Below are 17,934 nucleotides of genomic sequence, written 5' to 3'. Positions count from 1 at the left end.
CAGTTCACTGAAAACGTGCCGACCAACTTAGAAAGTAAAGTTCCTTGCCTGATAAAGATAAGGAGGGTGTACTCACGCACACCCTAACGTATTTGGCAATGGCATTAGCCTGATCAGTAATCTCGCGCATCAGTTGAATGTTACTGCATCCTATGATGACACATTCTTTAAAAAAACTAGTTTGCATCCACAAGTCTTGCAATGCATCGCAAGGGGCCTACTTCGTTAACTTTTATGAAGGTTGTAACTATGCTCGCCCAAGCAATCGTTGATACTGCATCAGAACGGCAAGTTGGGCCAGTTGGTTGGGATTCATACTAAGGTTTGTTACAGCGCAACCTAAGACAAGGACAACAGAAGGTACAAAACAGCGCCGTGTCGTCATTTTGTACCTTCTGTTGTCCTTGTCTTAGGTTGCGCTGTAACTAACCTTATTATGAATCATTGATATCCCTTCCCGTCTGTCTAATGTAGACGCCCTTGCACAACAAGGGAAACTTGTATACCATAGCTCAAGTGCAATTAACATGCCCGTTCATGTCTTTTTTCCAACCAGTGTGTCAAAACAGATATAAAATACTCGCAAATATGCAATGACCACTACGTCACTTCACATTTATTCTGCAATATTCTGCTATCTCAACTGCAGGTTGCCAAGAATGAAAAATTACCAGAGTGCGCTACTCGAATGGTGTTCACTGTATCTGATGAGTGTCTTGATTTACCTAATCGATGAGATGTCAGTGAAAAGCTTTGTATGATGGTTACAAATGGCCGGTAACAGCATTTAAGACAGCCTAGGATTTGTGAAGGCACGAGAATGAAAGCCCGTGAAATAAATAAAAGGTGAAAATAAACTGCCCTTACCATGACAATGCTTCTGCGCACTATTGCATCAATCTTTACAAAAACTTTGTCAAATAGGTGCACTGGGAAAGAGCAGCTGCAGTTTTTTCTCGACATGTCAGCAGTTTTTGGCGTGCAAGTACAATCCCTACCAAATGCGAAGTAGCGCGATCTTGGTAACAGTTCGCTTTGCGAACCTTTACAAGACTGTGCCCCAGGTTTGCACATTCATAATATATGCAGTGCACTGATGACACTGTTTCTGTCTGAGACCACTTATATTACTGATGCGGAGCGCATTGTCACGTGAATTTCTAAAGAAAAATTCGCTTGTTTGTTTGTTTTTTTTTGTCGGAAAAAAAAAGACCACACATGAACTAGGTCGTAACGCTGTTATCGGTCATTTCTCGGCGTATTCCATAACCTTTGCATTGGCACCATATTCGATAAGTAAGGAAATAAACATTCATTACAAGTACATATTAATTGCTTGTTCACAATGGAAAAAAAAAAACTTGAGTAGCACAAACATAAACCTATCAACATAGAGTGGGTGATGTTCACGGAAAGCACTCAATTTTTTTCTTGGCCACAGTTAGTTGTCATATCCAGTATGTAATTTAATGGTGGTTTCCGAGAAACCTGTACAGGTCTCCTTCGTAGCTTCATGCTAAAGTAGGGTGGGTGAAAATTTTTCCTGTCATGAATTTTACTTGCCTTGCAGGCTTCCACAGAACTGATCTGCCATAATCAAATAGTGCTCTGTAAAGTAAAATAAGGAACACCTTTTCTTCATATACCTGTATTTCACTCATTGACCTCTACCAAGCTACTCATGTAAACATGTATTTACTGCTCGAAAACGGGCAATTCATGCTCCAGTGTGTCAAATTTGCCACCTCCCAGAGCTGCTCCAAAACTTCTTTGACTGCTTCCATCCCTGTATGAGTGGCCCATATAATGTTTAATGAAATTATCACTGGCATCCCAGAAACTTCAACATGTAACATCCGCCTGCCAAAGTGCCTACATCTCAACATTTTGGTTAGAACTGATCACTTTATTTGCTGCAGGACTGAAGCTGTCTTGATATCTACAATACATTGGACACTACATGCAGGATTATGAATGGATACCTGAACACTGCTTGAAGGAGCAAGCTCTACAGCATCACTTATGCTCCTTTCCATGGGTTGGCAAGAGGAACCGTGGCACGCAACTCTACAGGCACCTGTGCTCTTCACTACCTTCGGAGGAGAGATGCATTGGTATGCTGTACATATATTTGACTGTGGGTTCCAGCTGCATCTCTTGCATTGTCATTCGATGTGCAGGTAGAGGAGTTACCTATTGGGCGCACATGTTGGTTAACGATACAAAAAGGAAGGTGCTTCTTTGAACACCGATGACCCTGTCCTCCACTTATTTATTTTAATTTTCTTGTAACCTTATTTTTGCTGATTATATAAAGGTCGCAGGCAATTAAGCCAAGAAAAGCGTTGGTGTAATTAGCTGTGGTTGAAATTGAAATGTAGAAAATATTGAAAGAAAGTCATGAAAGCAGACGAAAGGACCTTGTCTGTGGTGGTGACTGAACCCACAACCTTTGCAGTACACACGCGATGCACTACCAATTGTGCTAACTTGGGTATTTATGGTATTTATGCCCTGGGAGTGTTAGCCAGCGCCATTTAGAGCCATGGTGGGCAGATGTGGAACATCTTTTTTTGCACAATGGTGTCGCGTAACACCTGAACTGAAGAGAGCAGGCATGTGGTTAATAAACCCATGCATGCTACCTAAAGGCATCAAAGCTATGAGGTTTCAAACCCTCGCATGAATGAATGAGAAGGAAAACGGGCTTCATTTTTTTAAAATCACGACCATATGAAGCCAAGAAAAGCATAGGGGTAACTAGCTGTGGTTGAAACTGAAATGTTGAATTGGCTCTGCGGCCATCTATCAAATTTCACCGCAATGCATTATCATAACTCAATGGGCAGCACGTTTAAAAATTATAATTCAGAAGACTGCCAGAATTTCAACAAATGAGCAGTTAGCAAGAATGATAGTGTATGCCCTTCTAATATTCTTCGTATTTATGGCACTTATTCGTAACTTTTCCGCTGTGTTATATCAGTGTTTTAATTCGGACCAAAACTGTGCTATAATGTAGCAATGAGGTTATGGTCTAGTGGCGTAAATGTGCATGTTAATAAGAGGGCAAATCGCCTTAACATTAACTGAGAGTTGTTTAAACTTGGGCAGCCTTCCGAAATATACTTTTTTTGAAGTTGCTGTCCATTGAGTTACACTGGTGCACTGTGTCATGCGAGCTACCGCAACGAGATGGCGCTATGTACACGGTCATGTAAGATGCGGAACAACGCCTCTGGGAGAGCGGACCAGACCGTGTAAGCCGAGCCGGCATGTAGCCGTGCTTGTTTTGCATACACAACCTAGTAAACAGTTCCAGTTAACACTTACGTTTTGTCAATCACGTATGCTCGTCACCCGACCATGACATGGAGGCAACGGTGGGATACTCGACAACGCTGTGAGAAATGCACCACGCAAGTAGAAGTCTACATCACAGCGCACTGCGGTGAATACGAAACTTTGCTACCCATGGCTTCACCTACAGTGTCCACAGCCCAGCACGCAGCTCCACTAAACTCGTTCGTCGTCAAACTGCCGGAAAAACTTGATTTTCGGCAGCTTGAGGAGTAGAAACGGTGGCTCACAAGAAGGGAGGGCTATAGAGCTATCTCCAGACTAGAGACGACGACGAGACGCAGGTGAACACACTCATTTATGCCATGGGTCATGAAGCCAAAGACGTCCTAGCCTTGCTCAGGCTCTGTGATGCTGAGAAACTCGACTACAACACAGTAATGCAACTGTTCATAAAAAATTTCCTGACACGGATGAACATGATATACGAGTGTGCAAAGTTCAACAGCCAGAAGCAAGACGTGCATGAGACAGCCGATATGTTCATCACCGAACTCTTCAGGCTAGCTGAAGCCTCTGAGTACAGTGCCCTGAAAGAGGAACTGATCTGTGATAGACTCGTGGTCGGTCCCACAGACACGTAGGTGAGAAGCTGCAACTTAATGCTGAGCTTACTCTGGAAGCCGCTGTCAACGCTGCTCGCAACATGGCGGCAACAATCAAACAGCAGCAAAAGGACCTACGGCCACAGCTACAATCACTTGAAGCTGTAGACACCATGCACAGCTTCTCGAAGAGCAAAGGAAAGTCAAATAATTCTCGTAAAAACCAGCGTGACCAAACTGCGCTGACATGCAAGTGGTATGGCTCAACAAGACACCTATGGTTCACCATCACACACTATGTGCACGGCGAATGGCAAAACATGCAGTGCCTGCAGTAAAAAGGAACACAGCTGCCATATGCTTTTCCGCTTCCAAAAAGCAGAACAAAATGCACATACCAAGCTGTTTTGGAAGAGGTTTACTTGGACAATTAACTGACCAACAGGATCCTGGGCCATGAAAAATCAATGTGATGGTCAATGGCTTCACGGTAGACACTGGTGCAGATGTGACTGCCATGCCAACAAGCCTCTACGACGAACAAGTCACGGGAATCCTGAAGCAAGCAAAAGAACAGCTGCTCGGACCCGGCAGGACCAAAAAAAGCAACGGTTAGACTGCTACCGTGTGCTGAAATGGCTGGTTGTGTCAAGAACAAATTTATGTAATAGACAAGCTGCATGACGCACTTTTTGACGTCACCCCGCAATCAAATCCTTCAATGTCCAACCAAGTCTCCTAGAAGTAGCGGAGTCAAAAGGCAAGGTCAGCGACCCAGCCAACATTTTATGCCACTACCTCTACCTGGCTACAGACCTGAGCCTACCTTCTCAGGACCGATTACAATATATCGCTACTCCCTGATGCCAAGCGGTGTGCTATTATGTACTCGGGGCGAGTACCTCTGCCCATGTTGCCGAGTGTCCAAATGTGAGTTGGAGAGAACGGAGAGCCTGGGCGTCATCATAAAGGTCGAAGAAACCACAGAGTGGCATGCACCTATGGTAGTGGCTAAAAATAAAGGAGGCGAGCTTCAAATCTGCAGTGACTTTGGAGGGTTAAAATAGAACATTCTGTGAGAATGAGTCTTAGTGCCCACCATCAATGATTTCCTGGCCAAACTCACCGGAGCTGCCTGGTTTAGCAAACTTGATGCTATAGCCGGATATTGGTTACTGGTTACCTGAGTCCCAGAGGTACAACACTTTCCTGATGCCACTTGGCCATTTTAAGTTCCTGTGATTGTCCTTCAGAATTTCCACAGCAACTGAATTTTTCCACTGGGAAATGCTAAGACTGCTAGAAGGCCTGGATGGCCAAGCATGTCTGCAAGACGACATAATAGTGTTTGGCCGCACGAAGACAGAACATGATGCACGACTGCACAAAGTACTTCAGCACCTGCAAGAAGCTGGCATCACCCTAAACGCAGGAAAGTGTGTACTACACCAGCAGTAAAAAATCGGGCCCCTTGGTTAACCCCCTTCTCGTTCATTACATAACGAGGGTCTCGAATCTGGCAACATTGGTGCCTTCAGGTACTACGTGTGGGTTTATTGACCAATTGCCTTCACCCAAAAAGATCACATACTCGTGATGCCTGCGACAGAAAGGATGCTCTACATATCGCCAAGGTTTGTGAGTGGTGGCACTGGCTAACAATCCCAGGGTTAGTTCTAGTAGTAACATAAATACCCCAGAAAATAGATAGGAAGACGGTGCTGTGTTAGCTCGATCGGTAGAGCATCACACACGTAATGCGTAGATGTGGAATCGTTCCCCACCTGCGGGAAGTTGTTTCTTCATCCACTTTCAGTTCCGTTAAGTTATAATTTCTTTATTTCAATTAGTAAGTACAAGTAATTTTCCCTGTGTTGTCCTTGGTGCCTTTGTTTGTTGGCGTCTTATGATTAATAAAAATCGGGCCCCTCGGTTAACCTGCTTTCTTCTCGTTCATTACATAACAAGGGTCTCGATTCCAGCAACATTGATGCCTTCAGTTGGCATGTGGGGCTTTATTGACCAGTTGCCTTCACCCAAAAAGATCACGTACTTGTGATGCCTGCAGCAGAAAGGATGTTCCACATCCACCGCGTGTGTGCCATGTTTTCTAAGAAAGCAGGAACTATTCATATAATCTCTCTGGAAGTTCATAAAAGAGGGGGAGGGAGGAAAGATTGCAAAGAAGGGAACAGGGTCAAACAAATTGAGGTGTAGCAACCTGTGTAAACCGAAAGCAAAAAACATTCATACACATACTTGTGAGAAATAGAAAAAAAAAGAATAATTACACGTCATTCTTTGATATTAAAAGAGCTTCTGATATCAGTTGTGAATTCATGTTTCTACTTCTGCCAAGAATATATTTCAAGTTGTGGATGACAAGTGCATGTGTTACAATGCTCACCTACATTGGTCTTACTTTGTTTTTATATTCTGCAAATGTTCTCTTGCCCTTTCATCAGTGCAGCGTCCAATTTGGCTTGTGTAGAGCTTACCAGAAGTAAGAGGTTATTTGGTAAACCATTCCAATGGCACAATTCATGAACGGTGTTGCATGCCTTTTGTTAAAAGCAGCTGTATTTTTACACTCAAGCGTGGGAAAAAAAGCTTAGATGGCTTCTTCGGAACCAGCAGCACGAATGGGGCCCCATATTTGTCATTAACCTTCTTCAGTGAGTGCAACTGCTGTGCTCATGAGGCAGTGCCTCTGGCTGCTTCAAACTGCGCACTGTTACCTTTGCTGCTTTCCACTCCTGAAGTTTTCGCAGTAGGGATTCTGAGATTCCGATGATGAGAGTGAGGGAGGCCAGCTGTTATGAACATGCCAACGTGAGCACAAAATCTATTGCGCCTTGTGTTAATACACATTTTTAGAGCCTATTCAAGGCACATTGGGCAATTGTGGGCTTAACATGGATTTAGGCTGGTTCATACAGTAGCTAACCTTTCTTTGCTCTTAGTTGGTAACTTCATGAAACATGCGTTAGGGTGAGCATCAAATGTTTACCTAAGATATGCAGCATATTGTCAATGGGTTAATGAAGTTGAGTCTGACGAAGTCTTGTCCGGTTAGGAAGAGTCAAGGGAAAAAACAGAACTGACACCGACCAAGGTGAAAAATTATTTAAAGACACGTGGGAGCCTTGCTTACAATGCTTTCACCATGCGTGTCTCATGTGTAAAGGTTAGTCCTTTTCCGTGCCCATTAAAGACATTTCAAATGTTATCTACCGTATTCTCATGTGTCATATTAGAGTTAGGTTGTAAAAGAATCAAGATATCGATGTATGTAAAAACACTTAGAACCACGGCGTTGTCAAATATCTAGTGATGTAATGTCACAAAGCACAGGAGCATTGCGATTATCACATCTCAAAACCCCTACTGCAAAAGCTTAAATTCCAAATGCAATGAAATTTCACTTTGGCTATATTGGTAATAAATTAGTAGTAAATACTACTGTAGTCATCTTGGCAAAGCTGCGGGGCTGGTATCTAATTTTCTTTTTGATATTCTTTTAATACTGTATTAGCAGACGACACATGAACCTGGTGGTTAGTGGCTATGACGAGAGTCCACATCGCCTCCAGGTTTTTATCACTGCAGGCAGCTGCAGGTGGTCCCTTATCTCGTAGGCCACACTGAGGTGCCCTGCCATCTGAGTCATGCCTCACTGCCAGTTACTGGTAATTGTAGCATTCATTTCAGTCTCGGTATCAAGATTGCTAGAATGCTGTTTTGTATTTACACTGTTTGAATCATTTTTTTATGCAGCCCTAACTTTTGTTGTGGTTGGGCTTTAAGGGCTGTAAAACAGCAAAAGCCAGCAGTGCGCACACTTTAAAGCAGCTGAAGCAGCTGGAAGTACTGCCTCATGAGCACCAAGTGATGCACTCACTGCAGAAGGTTGCTGACAAGCATGGGCTCTGAGTTGGGCTGTTTGGTGTTGCGCTGCCAAGCCTGATGGTGGATAATCAAATTGTAGCTGTGGCAGCTGCATTTTGATAGGTGTGAAATGCAAAAATGCATGTGTGTTTTGCACTGTATGCACAGTAGAGTAACCAAGGGGGTCAAAATTATTCCAGAATCCCTCGTACTTCATGCCTCATAATCATATTGTGGTTTTGGCAAATAAAACTACAGAAATTGGTTCAATATATTAGTTGGTGCCCTTTGATGTTCCAGTTCTCTAATTTTCTTGCTTATAAAAGCTCTGTTCTTGGTATAAATGATGAATTTGTTATTACAAAAGGCTAACCTTTAATCTAACTTAACTCATTAATTTCCTTTAGTGTCCCTTTTCCATGCATTAAAAGCATGGAACACTAATACATTTGCATTAATTTTTATTTGACTCGTGCTCAACAGCTAGATGCCGTAGAAGAGAGCTACTACCGTGGGCTTCAAGTTGATAGGTTGCCGTATAAAAGCTTGTCTTTTCTTTTAGAGATAAAAACACCTGAGCCTAGTTTTCTGTCTTTATATAGACTATTGAGATAGGCAAACACCACTTGCATGATAGATCAGTGATTAGTTATGTGTTCAGTTTTTGCCCCCACCCCAAAAAAAGAAAGTGAACTTGTGGGATCGTTCTCCACCTGTGGCAAGTTGTTTTTTCATCCACTTTCATTTCGATTAATTTATCATTTCATTATTTCATTTATTAAGCTCAAGTAATTTCCCCTATGTTGTCCTTGGTGTTTGTTGGCTTCTTATGATATGAATAATAAAAATAGGGGCCCTCGGTTAACCACCTTTCTTCCTGCAATAACATTTTTCATGGAGGATAACAAAAGCACGCTTGACTTTCTTTAAAAAAATATGCTTCATGTAGACAGTTTCTGCGTCCTTGTCTGTTTGCAACCTAAAAACATGAAAAACAGCTAATAAAAGGCAGCAGAAAATTTTAAACGAACTGCTGATATTGCAGTAATAAAAACTCTTCACAAAGAATAGCTAATAAAAATATTTTAGAAATTTCAGTGGTTTTCTGAAAATAAAATTGGCATGGAAAAGGTTAATCTTGTATGGGGCACTAAGAACAGTAGTAAAACAAATTAGTCACCTAACGCAATCTGTGTAATGAATTGAGGATAAGTGCTCTATAAACAATTACATGTTTTCGATTAGAGATGGTGATTATTTTCCGACACATGTCGATCTTTATTTGCTAATGTGGAAAACCACAATCACTTCCCTCTCAGCTCTCTCGGGGCTCTGCAACTAACCTCATGTGCTGGAAGATAGGGAAACACCCACGGCTCATATGTTCAGCCATGTGGCTACTGTAGTTATTTGTGCAAGTTCTGGGTTCACCCACTCCCTCATTGAAACATTGATAATGATTACGATTACTAATACTCGTTTCCATCCAGGAGCCAAATCAGCTTGTAGTTGATGCTAGTCCTGTTGACAGGTCTTTATCCTTGTTTCTTCCTGCTATCATACTTCTAAGAATAAATAATCTTGCATACTATTGCTGAAAGCTGGGAGAGTTGGTTACTGGCATTAGGAAACATAGTTACTACACTATAAGATGAAACACATGAAATGCACAGGATGAGCACTACACATGAACTTGTTTTAGTACATGAGTGCGATTATATGCATGCATGAAATGCTCAAATTTGCAGCAAAATTTGACTATACGTGACATATAACATACATCACTCATTCTATTTTGCATGTACCGTACATCTTTTTCAAGTAATCAATTTTTATATTCGAGATTTCAATAGAAGGTGTGCTATTGCATTTATCGGTTTGTCTGGGAAGGCCCTTATATATCAGTGTGGAATTTTAGCCTTACATTTTCTGAGTATGTTGTGCTGTTGTATTTTGCCATGTATTGACATCTTTTACAATCTCCTGCAAGTGTTTCAGGCCTTGCTGACACGCTAACCTGCGCAGAATGCTCAGCCTGTCTTTGAGGCACCTTTGAGTGCCTTTAATGCCTTCAGCAGCAAGTGTTATACCCGTCACACGAGCATGCCAAAGGTCCTTTGAAGTTAAGGAGCATTGAGCTTTCAAAGACATTAGTTCAACGGATATATGTCGGTGCTACATGGTCTCCAGGTAGTCTCCGTTGAAGCTTTTAACAGAGACCGCAATGTATCCTTAGCGCTACCATCACCTTGAAAGTAATAAAAAAAATATGGCCCAATGCGTCTTATAATAAGTTTGTCACATTTTTTTCAGCAACATTTATTTTTCCTAATACATAGAAACATCAAAACAAAATGCACACGTAGTAAAGGCATTACTTTATCACAAACAGATGTATTTATTGTAATGATGGCCACCATGTGTACCGCTTCGTACACCACACATTGGCGTCGATTATTCATTGTTGCCTTTGCTTCAGCTGCTTTGTTTCGTTCGTTGTGGCTAGGTAGCGGTAGGTACACGTAAACGCTGTAAAAACTAAAAAACAAAAGTGACAAGGAAAGATGTGCAGAAAAAAGCCAAGGAGACTGGGATGCCTAGCAGCCACTAACCAAAGAACCAAATCGCACATGGCAACCGTGTTGTGTCGAGGTTGCTGCTGACGACAGGCCGTACCGGTGTTGCTGTACCGGCGCTTTCATGATGGAGATTGCGGGTGTCCCGAAAGTGTTTAGTACTTTAGTAACAGTATTCAGTACTTATAAGCTTGTTCTGAAGAGGTAAAAATTGAACTTCCATATCTTTAGATTATGTTTTCCACTGTCAGACGCCCTCTAGGCTTGGGAGTATTCCCTTGAGGTTTCAAAGGACGAACGCGCACTCCTTTGACTCAAAGCCCCCTTCCAGTAGGGCTCCTTTGCTGTGCCTGTGTGACAGTGCACATTCTCCCTTGAAGTAAAGAATCTTTGGTTCAAAGGACTTTGAAAGTGCCCGTGTGACTGGGGTATTATGTAGGATAGACCAGGATTTGTGGTAATGGCAGGCTGCAGGAGCATTGTGCACAGATGTAGGTGGTAACAGCATCTGGATATCTCACAAAACATTGCAAAACATGCCAAACTGTGACTGTACACATGCAGTTTGCAAATATAAGGCAGGGAAGTGCAGATTTGTATACTAGGTCTTTTCCATCCAAGAAACCAATAACTGCATTAACAAACCTTCTACAGGGGTCTTGAATAAAGAAGTTGGTTACTTGAACAATACGATGTATGACATGGGTGCATCATGAATCACATAGTTTATATGTCGTGTATTGTGAAATTTCCTGCGAATGTGTCGTTTTTATGTATGTAATCATTGTTTAGTGAGGTTGCTTGATGTCCAGCACCCATTCTCTGCATATCATGTTGGTATTTTGTTTTGTCTTAGAACTGTAATTATGTTTCATAAAACCTTACATTGCTAAAATTAGACTTTGGGGCAGTTTGGTCTTTTCATCCACATTCTTGTTTTTGTCATTTCCCTTGCCATGCAAGCATTTTTCTGGAGCACTTGCAGTATTTCGTCATGCTCTTGCGTTTACAAGCCAGATGTCTGTCTGTGAACAGCTCAAACCACTTGTAGCATGCAAATCTGATGCATCCTCAATAGAACTCCATAGTGAATGTATTGCTAAAAATATTTTTCAGGGGATGAAGCACTTCTATAACTACAGAGTTTTGCAGCAATAAAGAAGCAGAATGCTTGCATCTGTGTAATCTATATATAATATTTTCTTTGTATCTTTTATCTGACTGTCTGTCAGCATGGTAACATTGCATATTATCTTCTTAACATTCATGAGTTCCAAATAGCTACTATAATCTTTTTGTCCTCATATTTTCTGCAATATCCTTCACCGGAAGGACAACTAGCAGTTCACTTGATTTACCACTTACAGGCAACAAATTAATCATAATAGTAGTGTCATGCCTATTGCTTAAAAGCTCCTAAACGATTTTGCACATCTGAAAGTTCCTTGAATTCATGCAAGCAGGTGCTGCTTATATGATGGCTGAATGCTCATGTGATTGGTTTTTAGGCCAATGTGAAAGAAAAACGCCAGTACCTATGTGTTGCTTTATGATGTTGACCTGTATTTATTATTACGTTGGTGAACTGTGTGTGCACTCTGAAGATATGCACATTACTGCTGGTGTTTTGTATAATCTGTGTATAATACAACAACATATATTATCAAGAACACATTCATTTTATTAGTTTTTGTAATATGTTGTCATGATTTCCTTTCATTGTCAGTGCTGCAAGGCGTCCTAATACCTAATTAAAGAGCTTCTGCAGACATAAAGAGTTGATTCAAAATTTCAGAAGCTTTTAATCACTGCAGCTATAGGTTTTTTTAATATAAGCTTTCTTCACTACAAAATGGGGGTTCCTAAATTGGTTATTTGCGCCTATAAACCACCCGAGCTGGATGAAAATACTTTTCAGAAATTGCTCGAAGGTCTATTATACTTAAGTCAGAATAAGAAGATACTCTTTGCAGATAAAAAACATTAATGGTCTATCTCACATAATGAAACATTCTGGAAGGCCTTGTGGTCATTCGTACAAACACTTGTTTGTAGCTTTGTCAGTGCCGTGATGTTTCAACCTTAGCCTACAAGATAACGATACTCACACCATGTGAAATTTTCGCGAAGTAGTCTGTTTGTGCATTCTGCGACTTAAAAGGAAGAGGTCTGGACACTGACCAAAATGGTTTAAAGTACTTATTTGAATTTTTGAAGTTATTTGAATTTATTTGAATTTGAAAATGTAAAAAACTATTTTAAACATTTTGGTCGGTGTCTGGACCTCTTCCTTTTAGTATGCATCATCCCGACCAGACGGGCTTTCGTCATACTCTCCACTTCATCCAGTCTGCAACTGTACAATGGGCTGTAATTTTTCCTAAAATCTGAGGTGGCCAAGATGCACTTGGAGTGGTAGCATTTAATGGCCCAGCACTGTTGAATAATTGGGGATGCTATGTTTAAATATTCATGTGGTGTCTGTTTGCAATACAATAGTACATAATCTATTTTGTTTGGTTTTCCAGAATGCTCCCCATCATGCACTGCCATCTCAACAGTACCATGGCTTTTTGTGTGGATTCCTTCCCTTTTGAAGGCCACCACTGTTTGCACAGCATCACAGCCTGCCTGCCTTGATCTTGCGGAAGAAGAAAATACAAAATGCCTATTTTTTGAAATGCATGCATGGCTTCATGCAACACCACCTGTCGTCGGGGTGTTAAGGCTTTTTGCAGAGAAAATGTAATGACGCCTTATGTGTGCCCTGGTGGCAAAGTGTTTGCCTCTTTGCCTGTGTAAAAATTTCACACTTATGGATACTGTTAAAGGTTCCTGTATCATATTTTCTTTCACATCCTAAGAAATTTTTGTTTCATTATAAAACTAAAAATTATAGTTGAATTGCTGCTTTGTGTGATATGCAATATTCAGCTGAAGGTGATCAGCAGAGGTCGAACAAGTGTTATGTCAGGTGGAGAAATTTTTTTGAGAAGTGGACTTCTTCGTTAGGGTAACAACCGTTTTCCTTGGCAGTATTTATATAGTTCACGTTTCTCCACTCCATGGATATCCAGCAAAATGAGTGAGTGCATAGAGAAGGTGAGGTAAGTTTAAATGCTCACCATGGGGGTTTAGTTGGGGTAGCAAGGTGTGTAGAAGTATGGGAGTTTGGCAGGTTGCTGGCACCAATTTCTATGAGTGATCTTGTTGTTTGTGTCTATGTCAGTTATATAATGCGAGGCGTCTTCTGACGCCAGAAATTTTGAAAAAAAAAAACTTATATTTGTGGAAATTCAGTATGTGCCCCTGGGGCTACTACGAGCACTTGGGGCCACTGGGTAGATGCAGCTCTCCAATGAACTTTTTTGACACAAACTTGTGTATGTACACTGGGTGTGTGCCACTGCACATGTGCCACTCTTTAATGAACCTCTTTGATGCTGACTTAGGTCATGGGGCATCACAACACAAACCTATGTAGCGACATCTGTGTATGCAAGTGTGAGCTGGAATTGTCTGCTTGGATTTTCTTTCCCTGATGACTAGTCCCCTTGTTGAATTAACTTCAGCCTGAGATATCACCTGTTTGTCTACTGTTATCACATTATGCCCATTTTGCTGTGAACTTGTCATGTTTTCTAGCTGGCAAGCTTGAATTTCAGGTGCTGCACGCTAAGGAAATTGATTCAGAGTGGGTGGTACCACTTCTGCTTTTTCTTCGCAGCTGTGTGTTACATGAGAGAATAAGTTGTACGTAGATGTCTATTAGAAATAGCATAGGTATTCAAAGGTACTTTCATTATGTTCTAGGTCATTGGTGCTGTCTGGCCTCCTTTGCATCATTTTTTGTAGCATGCTTTTTACATGCAAAAACAAATGTGGCCTGTTCTAATGCATGCAAGGACTGCCCAATAGCTCATGATGTTTTGAGCCGCTGAATTTCAGTCTTGGCTGCACTTGTGGATTTTCAACTGTACTGAAGCTTGCAATATGCTTGAATTTCCTGTCAAACTGGTTTGCTTGTTTGTATCCAATTTATTGAATTATTTCACTTTCATTATGCTAATAGTCATTGATTGTACTATCATGCTGGCACATTTGATTCTGGAACTGCAATAAATTTCCAGACATTTTATTGCTTTGTCATGGTTTTTGCACTCGTCAGACACAATCTACTAAACACACACACAAAAAGAACTCCCTTCAACCTCGTAAAATTCCCAAAAAGTGCATAATAAACTCCCAGACCTACCTGTAAAAGCCCTAATAAGGAGCTAAAATGCACTCCCAAAACATTTGTTTAAAACTCCCTTAGTAAAACAGCTCCCTAAAGCTGTAAAAATTCACTCCCAAGCATTCTCGTATATGTTCCCATAAAAAGCAAAAATCGAACTCTCAAAACTATCCATAAGTGCTCCCTTAAGCAGAGCTCCCAAAATATGGGAACGGTTGCTCCCAGGTTTACACCTAAGCACTCCTACAAGGAGGTAAAATAATTTCCCAAAGGTATCCTTCAAAACGCCCTTAAGAAGCCAAACGTTTCCGAAAATATGTACGTAAGAACTCCCATCGCTTCTCCTATAAATTCCCATAAGAAGCAAAATAAAATACCCATGTCAACTTGTAAAAGCTCCCAAAGCTCCTCATAAGAACTTCCATAGTTCTGGTGTTCAAAAGAGGAATGAAAAACTCCCAACGTTCCCCATATAGACTCCTGCAACCACTCGGGGGTTGGTGTTCAAAGGAGAATTAAAAACCTCCCATAATTCTCCATATAGACTCCTGCAACCACTCAGGGGTTGGTGTTCAAAGGAGAATTGAAAAACTCCCATAATTCCCCATAACACCACCAAACACAAGGGTGTGAAAAAAAACTCCGTTCGAATGGAGGATATTGTCCTCCCTTAAGGGCTGAAGTTATGCAACGAGGCCAAAACTCCCTAAAAGGGTCAAACCTGTTTACAGTGCACGAAGCCCAAATATGCTCTTATGCGTTATGCTGTTATTCCGACAAATATGAATTTTTCTTAGCTAATTGGTGCGCGATTACGGTATACTGTACATCATGCAATAACGGGCATGACAGTAATGTGGCAAAATGATGCATGGTTGGATAGCAACTGGAACCGTTTTCTAATGCGCGGGAAGATATATGCAGAAAAGGCACATAGATACACTGCGCGTAAGGAGAAACTCAACACCCAACGTAAAAACTGAACGCAGACAGTTCTTTTTATGTGTGTGCTGATTTACGTTTGGGGACATATTTCTGTGTGCTATAGGCTCTAGTAAGCACTCCCGATCCGCTCATGCGCATGAAGAAGGCAAGTCGCGTGAATTCACTGCCATAGTATCACCACAGTAATTATTACAGTTTCCCCATTACTCACTATGGGCGAATCTGCTCTGTCCGCGTTACTGACGACATCTGAATATGCTCTGAACGTACAGATTGCGCAAAGCAAGACAACGTGACTTCGTCTATATCTTTCGGTCGACTTGGTTCCTCCTTAATTTTCTTTTTCTTTCCATTTCCTTCCGCGCAGATAGTGGGTACCGCGCTGCTGGTACTCGTCATCCTGGCCATCACGGACTCGCGCAACATGTCCGTGCCGCAGGGCATGCAGCCGCTCTTCATCGGCCTCGCCCTGGGCGCGCTCATCCTCTGCTTTGGCTACAACTGTGGAGCGCCCCTGAACCCGGCGCGAGACCTGGCACCCAGGGTGTTCACTGCCATGGCCGGATGGGGTGTTGAGGTCTTCAGGTACGCAGCACCCGTGCTCATGGGGGCTCTCCGGTGGGCCGGAACTAGCGCAGACAGTCGCGCCTGTGCACACGACGCGAGGGATCACCCGCGTGTCAGCAGCGATCTGTTTCAGCGAGCACGTCAGCAGTGACCTGCTTCGCGTTCTTCCAGACAGAATAAGTAGGCCGATTTGATCCTTCTCCCCACCCGCAACTCGGGCTTGAGACCGCGATGTACGTACTTTTGGGTCTTTTTCGGAGCTTTCTTAGTGTCATCGTCGTACCATTATATATGAAAGGTAGAGCTAGAAGGTTCGTGTATATGAACCTTCGAGCCCTATTGTTGGTGTTCGCGTAAGCTCTAGAATATACTCCATTAAAGTAAAACTATTCCAATTCCAATCGGCCATTAGCGATAGCTCAGATTGGTTAGAGTCCAGCCCATATGGGCGGGCGCCACTCCCAAATGGGCCGAGCCCGAGGCATTTTGACCTATCATGGAGGGCTAATGGCCGGTTTGGAATAAAACCAGATTGGAATAGTTTTGCGTTATAGCGGCACAGTATAGTATGCATGTACACGAATCTCTTGCAGGATTACGCAAGGTACGGCGACAACATAGGCAGCAGATATGACTCTTAGAATCATCGATGACCTTCGAGAAACTTCCGATACAGGGAAGGCGCGTTATGCGCTGAGCGACAGTCTTTAACGTTTGTTAGCCGAAGAAAGGTGGTCACTGGAAAAGATACGTAATTACTCATGGCAATATAATCCTCACGCCGTCATTATCGTCATGTTATCGTCGACGTCGTTACACATACGTATACTTTGCAAATTACAGTACGAGGTAACGACGCCTGCGAGAGTCAAGCAGGAGACGGGACCACCGTTGTCGTTATCTTTGCCGTCGATCTTTAGGTCATTCACCGCTGTTTTGGACGGCAATGAGGACCTTTGTATGGGTAGTCGTCGGCATTTTTTCGTTTTTTAATGACGCTTTGTTGGAGTGGTCCTTATTAAAGTAAGTGTTCGTTTTGATCTAGATATGATGGTGGGTCAGGTTCGCGGGATCCTTTCATGCGTTTGATGAGGACCAGCAGCAATGGTCATAATGCTGGACAAAGCTCCTGGGTCAATACTTTCTTCTTGCACTATGTACAAGATCAAAACGACGGAAAGACGGGAACAAAAAAACACGGACAAACAGGTGGTGCGCAAAGTTACTACAGTTTATTGTTGTCATATCACGTAGATATAAAGGGTAGCACTGAGATTGAAATACAGGTGTTAAAAAAAAAAAGCCGTTTTTGGTTGCTTTCAGATTGTACACTTGTATTTCAGTCTGATTCTTAACCTATGTATATGTACACTTGACCTTGCATTAACAAACGAGTTGTAAGCTGGCGTACCATTCGTTTGTTCGTGTTCTTCTGCCTCCGTTTTTTTCGGACATAGGACAACAGCCATTAATTAGCCCCTCTCATCACCTTCCTTGAACGTGTTGAATTGGTCATCCTACCCCTCGTCCTTCCCCCATTCGCCCCTTTGCAGAAGGGGCGGAAGGTGAAGGGAAAGAGAAAAACAAGAATAATTGGAAGGGTTGAAGTGCAGTGGTCCAAAAGATTCTGCACAAGTTTACGTGTGTAACTCGCTTGGTAACTGCCTCAGATCCATTGCGCATGTTCGCCTCATCTGTACTCAATATGTTTTGTATGGTGATGCTGTGCGCAGTCTCTCTACTACTATATTCTACTATACTTGGGGACAGCGATGACTTGCTCGAGTGAACTTAATTCTGGGGTTTTGCGTGCCAA

General features: G+C 42.1%; 1 protein-coding gene and 1 long non-coding RNA gene across 8 annotated transcripts in view; both read left to right on the top strand.

Annotated features, from left to right (window-relative positions):
• The window catches only part of LOC126541746 (aquaporin-7-like), a 155,411-nt gene that overhangs the window by 117,712 nt on the left and 19,765 nt on the right, over nucleotides 1–17,934 (top strand). For all 7 annotated transcript variants that reach the window (XM_050188667.3, XM_050188663.3, XM_055076886.1 and 4 more), the window contains exon 5: nucleotides 15,919–16,136. In XM_050188667.3, the coding sequence (XP_050044624.1) occupies nucleotides 15,919–16,136 (218 nt within the window). The remainder of the gene's footprint in view (nucleotides 1–15,918; nucleotides 16,137–17,934) is intronic.
• Nucleotides 1,926–14,507, top strand: LOC129387631 (uncharacterized). Its single transcript, XR_008614813.2, has 2 exons — nucleotides 1,926–2,114; nucleotides 12,898–14,507. It is a non-coding gene; the product is annotated as an uncharacterized lncRNA (long non-coding RNA).

This window comes from Dermacentor andersoni, chromosome 2, assembly GCF_023375885.2.
Source record: "Dermacentor andersoni chromosome 2, qqDerAnde1_hic_scaffold, whole genome shotgun sequence".
NCBI lineage: Eukaryota > Metazoa > Arthropoda > Arachnida > Ixodida > Ixodidae > Dermacentor > Dermacentor andersoni.
This window is presented reverse-complemented; position numbering and strand designations above follow the sequence as displayed.